This window comes from Nipponia nippon, unplaced genomic scaffold, assembly GCF_047370975.1.
Source record: "Nipponia nippon isolate SJK-2023a ecotype South Korea unplaced genomic scaffold, ASM4737097v1 scaffold_4, whole genome shotgun sequence".
NCBI classification, from domain to species: Eukaryota; Metazoa; Chordata; class Aves; order Pelecaniformes; family Threskiornithidae; genus Nipponia; species Nipponia nippon.
In genome coordinates, this window is record NW_028262358.1 from 2,011,140 (window position 1) to 2,023,615 (window position 12,476).

Below are 12,476 nucleotides of genomic sequence, written 5' to 3' on the forward strand. Positions count from 1 at the left end.
AGCTCGTGCAAATAAGCCTTCCCGGACCTAATATGATTCTGTGTGGAACCACCTGTGTGTCTGAGCCCTGCTTCCCCGTTGTGCTAGTCCCAAAATGCGGTGCAAGCTCACTGAGCAACAGGAGCTAACCTCCTTTCTGAACCCAGTCAGGTCTGGGTGCCATTCTCAGGCTGGTGAGCCGTGCCGCGGCTGAGCTGGCCCTGTCTGCCTGCTGACAACCCTGGTAATCTGAGTACTGATAGGTGTACACACAGTAACAGCAATTTGTCTGATAATACCTGTATAATATCTGTAGTAGCCAGTTCTTGGATGCGTTACATGTGCAGGTAGAAAGTATAAGAAAACTGAAAATTCTTTGTCTCCCTAATGGTATTTATTGGAAACTCTGACTGAATTTCTAGATGTAAAGGATTACTATGCTGAATTGTATAACCTGTATAATTATACAGGTCAGATAGGAAGGGCACGATACTACTATAGTCCCAGACTGCACTTCTTGTCATCAGTGATTCCAGCAGCCTGAATACAGCTCGTGTAACAAAGGGCAAGATGCCCAGCCAAAATATAGCGACGGTGGAACTGCGCTAGTTCGTATCAGTCGATAACCTAATCCAGTGGTTCTCGGTAAAAGAGTGCTTTCCCTGGCAGTTATGCGGTTTAGATATTGTAGAACTGCTTTTGTGATAATAAATCCCCACAGGATTTCTTACGCTAGTATAGTTGTCAGAATTTGAGAAATTCAGAAAATGCCTTTAATTTTTTATATCATAAACATTGTAAAACTGAATTTGAAAGCATTTTTTGCTGCTTCATGCACAACTACTTGCTAATATACTATCAGTTGCACACAGGATTATCTTCATGATATCACAGGATTTGTATGGGTATGGTAAACTTCATATGCACGGACAGTTTGGTGCGTAGCTGGACTATACGCCAGTTAGTGCAAAATAGAGAGGAGCTTACAATGCTGTTAACTTTTGGCAAAGCTGCCTTGCAAAATTGTTATGAAAATTAATAGCATATGCATTTATTTATTTATTTTTTTACTTTCCGTTATCATGATGATGAAAACACAAGCGAAATATTTCTTATCAGAAGAAAGTGCTTTGCTGCAAGACAGTAGTTTTTTAAGGATGTTGGATGGTATCTAAAATATTACTTCTGCAGTGACTCAGGACTATAGGGTTCTTACGAGAGTGATTCTAAGCATCTGTTTTACTGTTGCTATGAATAACTCTCTGGAGGATAGCTTCTTAGCTTACCCCCAGTAAATCTCCCCACTCAATCAAAAGAAAGTTCATAATATTCATAATAATAAATAAGATTCATAATAAACTCTTATTTCGTATCCAGGAAAGTTATTGCAAGTCAATTCTGGTGCCAAAGAACAACTATTTTTTGAAGCACCAAGGGGGAAAAGGCATATTATAAGAATTGCTGAGGTACGACTTATGCTTACTAGATTTTTTACTGTGAAAGTTATTTTTCTGGACTGTTGAAAATTAGCATATTTTGTCTTCAAATGGTATATTTTTTCCTTTTAAAATACTATGTTTACAGTGATGAGAATTAGAATTATTTAATCATTCTGTATAGTGTCTTTCCTAGCATTTGTAAATGGTAGAACTTGCAAGTTTCTGTTTGTATCTCTACATTTATTTTTGTTTGTTTAATAGCAGTCGTTTCCCATAATCCCCTTTCCTGAACGATCACCTGTTTTCTGTGCAATCAGTGTGCGTACAGGTTAGAAACCATCTTTAAACAATATGACCTGGCTTTTAAGGATGTGGATTATTTGTGACACACAATTCTTCTACAAAATTGCCAATGTTTAGCACCTCAGAAAACCCTTAAGGAGATTTGTATCCAAATCATGCTCTACCTTGGGAAAGCGGGAATGTTTAAAGTTTTAAGCCTTTTGATGAAGATACGCAGTTTGTATTAACTAGCTGGAAACAGTGAACAGTTTCTAAAAACACAAAAAAAATTAAGTTAATTTTTTTAGAAAATTATACACATAAAACCAGTGTGTATTTGGTATGTATTGAGATGACTTCTTCTGGGGAAATTTTGATTGCAGATAGAGAAGATCGAGTGGGACACCTGGACATGCGTTCTCGGTCCTACTTGTGAAGGAATTTGGCCCATGCACAGCGATGTCACCGTTGTAAATGCGGCTAGTCTTACAAAAGACGGAACGCTATTAGCTACGGGAGATGATTTTGGGTTCGTGAAGCTTTTTTCATACCCAGTGAAGGTAATAAGTGTATATATTTCTGTGATTAGAAACCGCGCAAGAAAAGGAATTAAGGAAGACGCTATTAGCAATATGTCAGAGTGCTAATACATAAATTCTTTGTGCTACAGGGCCAACATGCAAAATTCAAGAAGTATGTGGGTCACAGCGCACAGGTAACCAACGTGCGGTGGTTGCACAATGACTCTGTGCTGCTGACTGTCGGTGGTGCTGATACGGCTTTGATGATCTGGACCAGAGAATTTTTGGGCATTCAGGAGAGTAAGCTGGTTGATAGTGAAGAATCAGACACAGATGCAGAAGAAGACGGAGGTAAAAAGGATTGTATAAAATACCTCTTTCGTTTGTCTTCGTTCCACAGAGACTTGTGCAGGTGTTTAGCTTGAAGCGGGCAAGAAACTTTCATGCACTAAAGTTCAGTGTAGGGAGAGCTTGGCAGGATTTGTTTCCTTCCTTCTGTAGGTGCAGATCTTCTTGTTTTCTCCTCTTCCACTACGAAGCAAGAGTAGTTTGTTTTATTTTATGTTTTATTTTTCTAAGGTTATGATAGCGATGTTGCAAGAGAAAAAGCAATTGACTATACCACTAAGATCTATGCAGTCAGCATCCGAGAAATGGAAGGGACAAAACCACATCAACAGCTGAAGGAAGTTTCAGTAGAAGAGAGGTATGTCACACAGAGGCATTTGTTTCCAAATGTACATTGCATTCTCTTGAATCTCTTTTCATTCAACTGAAATTACTCCTTAGAAATCAGACAGGAATTTTTAAAAATTCACAAGATAACATTTAAAATGGTGTTCATGCGGTACAATGTGTTAATGTGATGGAGAAAAATATGTGTATAGAAGTAAAACACCTGTGAGTGTTGTGCTCTCTTCTGCTGTTCCCGTAAGCAGTTACGTTCTTTCCCAGTTTGTGTGTGTAGCTGTACACGTCTGCAGCAGGGCATTTGTGATGGGGGGAGCTTGTCAATACTTGGTAGTTAAGGCTTTTGGCGATGTTTTCACCGAAAGATTTTTCGGTTGCTTACAATTGCTTCAGGTTGTTACTGTTACTCTTTCGATTTTCTCATTTACTCATGTAAGGTCTTTGTTCCTCCTTTTTTCTGTAAAAAGGCATAGTGTATTATCTAGTAAACGTGAATGTTTTGAGATTGAGTTAAGAAAGGAAAAAAAAAATTATTTGGGCTGAATATTGCTAAATCATTATGACACATGAAATAACAAGTGCCAATGGTAAATGGCCAGCTGTTTTACACCAGAAACCCTTGTACCTTCCAGCTGCATTAGTCTGCTTTGATGATGCAAAAGCATCTGTAGAGTGAGTTTAATTGACCAATTAAGCTGGGCTTGCAATTGTTTTGTACTAGTGAGTTACCAACAATATAAGCATAAGCATCAGTCTCTTCTGCAGCTTTTCAGCACTATTTTCAGTCCAGGAGTGAAAATCACCACAGTCCCTTTGGGTCCCTAGGAAGCTTGCTTTCTCTGAAACCTGGCTGTGGTTACATGCAAGCAAGTACCCTGCCTCTCAGAGGAGCATCTCGGTCTGCACCGTGCACTTCAGGCTTCCGGACTTTTGAGCCTGTCCACAATCTCAGTCCTGCACCGCCTAAGCTGATTCAGCTGACCTTGCCGTGTTGCTGTGGAGGAAGGCACCCCTGAAACGCACAGGCGGTTTGCCTTTTTCAACCTCTTTAACAAAACATAGTACCTGCAAAGCAGCCCAGAACAAGACAAATGAAGCAGGCTTCCCATTTGTCACATCAACACCGACAATCCATGATGCGGGGAAAATGTGCTTTGTGCTCTCCAGTACCACAACGCAACACTGCAGCTGGAAGCTTCTCCAGTATGCCCAAGTGTTTCCACACTACCCACTCTGTTTATAGCTGGTGGGCCTGACTAAATGGGTAGGCACCTCCTCTGCAGGGAGGTTGCCTCCGATTTCCATAATAGTCTCTTCCTAATGACTGTACATGAAAATAGCATACTGTAGCCTAGCTGAGGAAATAATCTATCCCATAACGAGTTCTAGACTGAAGAAAGCAAAAAGGAAGGTTTTAACATTCTCCATATCTTTTTTCTTCTTACTCTCTCTATGTAATCAACAGTTTGGTACTTCATTTTCAAATAGCTTAAAAATAAACCCTTGTAACTGTCCTTTCCATCGTTTCTGCTAAAGAGTCACAGCTATTCATGTTTTTTGTATGCCCTCTTTCAATTACAGCTACTTCAATATAATCACGTCTTTGGTATTTGGAATTTGCTGTTCTGATAAATTTGTCAACAGATCCCATACTTTTCACATATAGCGTGTTTAGGCAAAGATATATTCACTTACCTTTCTTTGTCTGATTAATATAAATTACCAGAATTTATAGTCAAACAATTAGAAGCAGAAATTTTGTGGTGAAATGTAGGCAGAGCTGCAGTTTCTGAGGGTGTTGTGCTGGGATAGGGCCTTAAGCTGTGAAAGGTACTGGGTTTTGGATGCAGTAAGAGGAGATTAATGTGTTGGCTACTTCAGTGGTCAAAGACTTCAATTTTTGGCCACAGTTGTACCCATTTATGCAGAATCTCAACACTCCTGACTATGAGCGCTTCAAGGCGAAGCTGACTTCTCTCAAAGACGTATGAATTATGAAGCAAGCTTCGTAGCTGTGCCAGATGTCATCTTTGCTCAGAATACAAAAGAATGTAACAGCTGATGAAGGATTTGTCTGACCATATCCTAAAAGCTTCCTGAAAGCACTGGGCTGACTTTTCTTTGTGCCTACAAGGGTCCAAAGTGATGGCTGACCAAGCCAGGCAAAATTAAAAGCTTACGAGTACTCAGCTGGCAGTGTTCAGGCCAACCTAAGTTCTCAATCAGTGAGCCTTCAGGATGTGGAGTCTTGCCATCTCTGTGCACAGGGCTGAGCGACAACAAGTAATATTGAAGCCAGTTCACAAAGCTTTACGTTTTCTGCAAAAGGCACAGCAGAAGTAGCCTCTCCTGGTCCCTTCAGCTATGAAGAAGGGAACCAAGAGGGTGTATTCCATTCTCTTTCAGGCAGGTACGTGGGAAAACCTGGCAGTCTTTTGAGGGGGAAGATTGTCTGGAGAAAATATTCCAAATCCCAAATCTTTCCCCTTTGTAATTGTGCCGTGTGTCTGTATGAAGACCCTGAGGACCGTGCATCTGATGGGATGTGCATACTGTGAATACTCTGAGATTCATTACACACTGTGTAAATTTTGAAAGTTATGTTACTAGCTGGAAAGCCATTTAAGTTAGCAGCAGTGAGTTAATCACCAGACCTGAAAAACTGCTGGCCCACTGCACTGCAAAATGCAGCGAGGATCTAAGAAGAAGAAAAGTCTCCCTTGCTGTATTTTCATTGTGTGTCTGAGAAAGGAAAAACTGTGACTTATTCATAGGCATGGTGGGTAGAAACCCAGAATTAAACAAAGTAAGTTTAAATTAAGAAAAGAAAAGAAAAAAAGAGGAAAACAAGCTTCCAGCTCAAGCAAGAGACGGGAATAGCTGGGGCTGTTGCTCTGAGCTGCTTCGTGGGGGCGAGGACTGTAAGCTCACTATGTTTCTTTCTTTAAATAGTACCATTCAGAAGGTGAATTGTTGCTTAAAAAGTTATTTGCCTGCTTATATAATACAAATACGCTTCAAAGGTACTATGTGACACCTAGGAGACAGTTCTGGTTCAAGAAGATGGCCGCTTTATTTTCTTCTTTACTATAGCTATGTTTCCATCTTTTTAAGCTTTGTGTTTGCTAGGATAAGCTTGCAGGACTCTGTGCTTCTGTCATATCGAGAGTGGTGAATCTGAAAAGCTCAAAGTACATTCTCTCTCTAGAAAGAACAAATCATTGTGCCAGTCAGGAGGAGTGTGATCTCAGGAACTGTGAGGTGTCTCCTGAGAAGATTGCCAGGGTGTGGCTGGGAGCTGATACAGGCAGTGCCGGGTTATGCGGGGAAAGCTTTGCAACAAACACCACCCTCCCGGGAAGGAATCAGCAATTCGCAAATGACTCCCCCCAAATTAATACAAAGACTCACTCTACTGTCTGTCTGTCAGAAGAGAGGAGCCAGCAACCCTTGTCCCTTTTCTCCCCCATCGTGGGTAAGAGAGTAGGAGGCCAGGTTTGACGTCATACTCGATAGAAGATAACTGCAACTTTGAGCAGCTCTGTGCATCCTCTGTTACTGCCCAGCACGCGCTTTGTGCTGAGCACAGTCCAGCAAGGTGAAAAGAAATCTGTATTACACTGGCCTTCTCCACATCTCCAGAGTATTGGGCCCCTAAGCAAGCTGGGCAGAGAAATTTCATTATTATAAAGGGCAAAAAAATTTATAGGTGACAAACTTGGGGATAATATTAAGGTTTTTCCTTAGAAAAGAAAATGAAAGCCCTTTATCAAATGTACTTTTCTTGACTCATTTATTTACATAATGAAAATGATGATGATTCTGCAAATATCTCGGAGGAATGTACAAGTTACATGATAGACTTTACTTGCAGGATTTGAAATAAATCATGGGCTGGTATTTTTGTGGGGGACCCAAGATTTACTGTCTCTGTCAGCAGTTACAGCTTTAGGATGGAAAAATAACAGGAGAGGTGAGGCTGAGGAACAGTTTTGAAGTATCTTGCGGTTGTATTAGTTGGTGCATTCCGTTAAGATAATTAATTGATTGTTGTTTCTCTCTCCTCTCCCCGACCTTCTTGTTTTTCTTCTTCCCCCTTTCCATGTCTGTCCTCCTATCCTCCCCACCCACCCTTATTTTTCTCTTCCTTTTTGCTCCTCTGATTGGCATCCTCTTCTTTGCTCTGCCTGTACGAGACAGAAGCGGGGTGGCAATGAGAGGTGCTGCAGGAGCAGTCTCGCGGTGTGGGAGCTCCAAGAGCAGTGCTCCCACACCACGGGACCACTTGGGCACTGGTGGGACTGTCCCAGGCAATCCAGGACAATTGTAAGCTATACTGGGTGTCATGTAGGAATCGTGCTCCATTTCAGAAAAGGGGTGACTTTTGAACTGGGACCTTTTCACTGGCAAAGAATTTATATAATAAGAAGTAAAACAAGCTTGCGTGAAGACTGTATTTATGTTACTAACACGAAAGGCGAAGATATGTTTGCATTTTGCATTCTACTAACCGCTAACACATATCCTATGTTTGCAGCTGCCATTTAGTTTGATTTGCATGACTCTACATAAACTGAAAACTCTTGTAATGTACCTGGTAATGGAAAACCCTTTAAAGCAGGTCGAATGTGTAGAAAACAAAAAGCAGCATTAGCATGTTTGTCTCGTTTTCTGTTTTCTTAACATGCTGGCTTGTCTCACTCCCTGTGAGTTATCTGTCTCGGAGCCTGTTCTCAGTCGTCTTAACACGCATCATTTGTAATCATATGTTCTGATAAAGGTGAGAAGTTAAAGAAGGTTAAGAACCTGGAATTCCTCTCTTCAAATATTATTCTTTTGATTATTTCTTTCTTTACACAACAACATGAGCTGAATTATGTAAGCTTTCAAAATAGCCCCCACAAGTGGCGAGTACGAGCCTTTGTACCATAAACCGAATTATTAGACATATGGTTACAAAATTTGATCGTGCACTTTTACATGCACACTTCTGTGGGTGCAGTGTAAAAGCTTTGAATGTGAATCTGTGTTGTATTTACGTGCAGGTGGGAACTATTCAAAATGTATCTGGAAAAACACACCCCTGGGGCGGAGAAAATAACTTTGGGCTTATTTCAGCAGAAACCTGCTGTTTGAGAAGGAGTAGCATCCTTTGGACTGTTCCCTTTTACTTTCTCAACAGCATTATGTCAAGTTAATGCATCCTAAATGTATGTGGCAGCATGCTGGTTTCATCACATTCGTCCCTAAGGCTTGAACACGCTGTGCCTGGTATTTTTACGGTCCCTGTCAGCCTCCTGAACTCAAAGTCAATCTCCCGTCTCCCGCGGGTCGGCACAGAGCCGGCCCAAGGGTCTTTTTCATTCGCGTGACACGTAGTGGGTCTGGAGTTGAGGGGTGCCGATGCTGGCCCGACGCACAAGGTGTTACCAAGATTTCTCTCTCTGAACATGAGTGCTCTCTGCACCGAGGCTGATGCGAATTATTCAGCTTTCTTTGAGGGCTGTTGTCTAGGCTGTAGTCTAGGAAGGACTGAAAAAGCCTTGTTTCTGATATGTTTCGTTATGCAGGGGGAGGATACTATGGTAGCTGCCTATTATGTTTTACCTCCAGCCCAGAAGTTTTCCATATACTATGGGTTTAATATTTTTACTTATACAATGAGCACAGCTCCAAAACACGTCAGAGTTTATGGAAGGAACAACAAAACAACTGGGAAAGACTCTTCCTCTCAAACACGATCACAAACCCCGAGAGAAGCCTAAGGAAAGGGAGAGACCTTCCAGAATGTGAAGTTGGCTTGATTCTGATGCCTTGGTAGTATATGGAGAGAGTTCTCCTGAAGTATTAAAAACTTTTTAGCTCAAGGACAGGAATTTAGGTTTTGCCTGAAGCCTGTTACAGCGTGTTCCTTGCAGCTGGCTTTGGCGAAGGGGGCTGAGGGATCTTCCAGACGGCCCCGCCTGCCCAGCGTATTCTGTACGACAGCTCTCGGCGCCATGGGGCCAGCCCATTTACAGTAGTTGGTTAGTTTAACAGCTTTGCAAGATGTTTAGGACAATAAACTTGTTGAAAAATAAAGGCCTTCAGATTTCATTCAGAACTGATTAACCTTCTTATTAATCTGCTTTTCTGCTTGTTTCACATTTGGAGACTGAACTAGAATGACATGTGAATGCAATGACTAGCTTCCCTTACAAAATATGAAAATGGCTATCTCCACCATACGTTCTGCACCACCTTTCCTTTTTTTTTTTTTTTTTTTAAAGAGTGCATCAGCGTACACGTGAAATCATAAATATTGTAACCATGCTAAGGCTTTTTCAGTGCTACACTTTAAAAAAATAATTTAGATTACAATTGATGTTTCCCTCTAGTTTTGTTTTAGCTTTGCTTTGATCCACTGTATTAAAGAGTGGATATTTGCATACCGAATATTGTTCTTTTTTGTTGTCTTGTGTTATCTGCAAAATGTAAAGGAAAAACGCCTATGTATGTTGGGGTGGGAAAATCCAAGGGAGTAGAAGTCACAAAATCCTTTAGTCACTTCTTCAGGCTCTAGGAGTTTTGCAGCAGTTGCAGGGCGCTTGGGAGCCCCCCTCCTGCCCACCAGTGGAAGCGGACTTTTAAAAGCTGCTTTTGCATTTTCTCTGAGATGAACAGTGCATTTTTTAAAATCTTGGATTTATAATTCTCTTGTCCAAACAAGCCTACCAGTAGTGGATCGTCTCTTTGAACCTTGTTTTCTCTTCTTGGGAGCAGCCCTGCTCGTTTTTGTTTTGTGTAGCAACCAACTATGCTCCCTCCCCAGGTCGCAGCCATTGGTCTGCACCGCTAGTCTCCCATCTGGACTCTCTTCAGCTTCTTCTCTGCCCATTTCTGCTGGGCCCAGCCTGTCACCTCCTCAGCGTCAGGACATTTTTCTCCATCTGTCCCTGCTCCAAACCTCGTTGTCGCTTCCATGCAACGCTGTTTCTGAGGATCCAATTCTGTTCCCATTGGGCTCAGAACAGAATATTTGTGTTCTCACCAATGTAGTACTGATGCAGACAGCGTCTCTCATCAGAGAGCAATTATGCCATGTGCCCTAAAAACATGAGCTGGTTATCCCGGTCCCATAGAATTTATCATAACAATTTTTGGTCTGCTTTTTCTCTCCTTTATTTTCCGTCTAAATGGATCTAACTTCCCCCCCCTGCTTTGGCCCTGTTCTCTAAGATCACATCTCTTTTCACCCTCAAGGTGCCCCGCTCTCCCCCCCAGCTCTTGGTTGTCTATCTGTTAGTCTCTGTCCTGGTGCTGCCTGTTCACCCCCCACCCACCACCCCCCCCCCGTGATTTAGGCTCCTCTTCCTACTTGTTGGTCTTGGCCGTTTCAGCAGCCTTCTTGGGGAGGTGAGAGCGAAGGGGTTGTCGCTTGCGCCTGTTTACGTTTCTGCATGAGGGCCCGTAAAGAGAGTGGGTGAGATTTCCTCAGTTTAAATCTGGAGTTAGCTCACCAATTTGTAACCGTGCACGCTTGTGTAAGCATATCATCGAGATAACCATTAGTAACAGACATTTTATTTGCTGTATTCACAGTATCTAAAGAACTGAAAGCCCTCTAATGTCTGACTGTGTCTTATCTTTCCTGGAACTCATTCACCCCATAACGTAATATAAGCGCATTTATTTTAAATTACTGGAAAGAAACCGTTAATGCTTGTATTATGTTTTAACTTGCTTTCCTTTGGAGGCAGGGAATTGTCAAGTAAGTACTAACAACACGCAGCACAGAAAAAGCACAGATTGCTGTGAATGTACAATGCAGATTGCAGAGGTCAAAAAGGGTAAATGTATGTAATGTGCTGCAGTGCCGATTTCTTGTCTTGACACTGCCGTCTTGGCTATCCAAATAAATCAGGTGTAGTCGCAGACTTGTTCCAAATGAAATGACTTGTTAAAATGTTAAAAGTCTGATGCTGCTTTACGTGTGTTTTATTAAGATGACAATAAGGCAATGAATGCATACGTGTGTATATATACATGTACATGTATATATGAATGCACACAGCATTTGTGTTTGTGTGTACTGTGAATAGATATCTAGGAAAGTGTATGTGTGTGTGCGTGTGTTTCCAAATTAAATCTCGTGCTTACAATCTAGTGATTATCAGCCATGTCATAGTGGTAGTGTTCCCTTGCTTTCATTACAAATTTGGCTTGCTCTTGTCATAAACTTTAATTGATATTCCTAGGAAAAGAAATGTAAAAGTGATCCGTTTTAAAATTACACTAAAACAGAAAAAAGAGCAGGAAGCATACGAGAAAATGATTTCTTATTTTCGTAAGTGCTGATTCAAAGGCCTTAGTAAATCTGGGCTGAAATGGCTCTGCTGCTCTAGCATCACAGAATGATTTTATTTTGCAAGAGAATTAAGTTTTGCACGGATTTCCTCCACCCCTTCTCTCCTGGCCTGGCGCCGCTGTTCGGCCCAGTTGCCGCTGAGGGTTACGTAAGGTGGCTTGATTGACCACGTCCAGAGAAAATAAAGGTACTTGTTTCCCTGCGAACAAAAAAGTACAAGCTGTCCCCGCAAGTACGTTGGCCTACCCGTGAACAATTATGAGGCTAAATTGCAGGCTGAACTTCGAGAGGAAACAAGCAGCCATTGTGTGAAATTCCCAACAGCGCTTATGAGGCTGTGACATTTCTACCAGCTCCCATCCCTGTCAGGCACCTGAAAATAAAGACGTGGAATCACGTTCTCCTTCCGTATAAAGTGTGCAAGCAGCATGGATGTAGCTTCCTTTTTTGCCTCCGTCCTGTAGGATCTTTAGTTCAGAGTTCCCCAGGGATGCCAGGGTCCGATGTTTCCGAATTTGTAGACTGGTGCACTCTTTTAATTTCTGTTTTAGTTCTTGCTGGCATGCTTGAGTAGCATGTTTTGTGCCACGAAGGAATGACTGATCAACTCTAAAAATGCTTGTGCATGAGTAAAGTGGTCAGAAGTACACCTAAACCGTATTAAGTTTCTTACTTGGCTTTGTTTGCTGCTTACAAGGGGATCAAGGTAACTCTTTCACTCTTTTAATGTCACGAGATCACCTGCTACTAATGTACTCTGCCGGTAGTTAGTGAGTTTGCTTGTTTGCTTAAGAAGTGGGTTCGTTTGTTTACTTCCAGCTTTGTTCTGCCTTTTTTAGAGCTCAGATTTTCATGCTGCTTGCTCCGCCAATAAGTATTCTGGCTGTGTAGCAGTAAGTGTTCTAGCTGTGCGTTTTGTCACTCGTTGCCTTTAATGCCTTCCATGAAAAATACAATTGCTCCCTCTAAGCACAAGGGATTTCGTTCTTCTGCAGTTAATTTTTGCAAAACAAGAATTAATGGTAGTTACACTATAAGGACAAGAACAACCTAGTTTTCACAGCACATATAATGTATATCAAGTTCGCACCTTTTTTAAATCTTAAACTGTGGAAATGCTGCCCAGATTTGAGTGTTTATTAAATAAATTGAGGCCAGGCATTTTGGTTTTTTACTTACAGAACCCCACTGTTGTTTAACCCCGTCTCCAGAATCAGC

The 12,476-nt window shown here is 41.6% G+C and overlaps 1 protein-coding gene across 1 annotated transcript in view; it reads left to right on the forward strand.

Annotated features, from left to right (window-relative positions):
* The window catches only part of EML6 (EMAP like 6), a 120,487-nt gene that overhangs the window by 87,378 nt on the left and 20,633 nt on the right, over window positions 1-12,476 (forward strand). Inside the window, exons 24-27 of the mRNA XM_009476136.2 lie at window positions 1,357-1,445; window positions 2,084-2,260; window positions 2,371-2,572; window positions 2,801-2,927. Coding sequence (XP_009474411.1) covers window positions 1,357-1,445; window positions 2,084-2,260; window positions 2,371-2,572; window positions 2,801-2,927 — 595 coding nt within the window. The remainder of the gene's footprint in view (window positions 1-1,356; window positions 1,446-2,083; window positions 2,261-2,370; window positions 2,573-2,800; window positions 2,928-12,476) is intronic.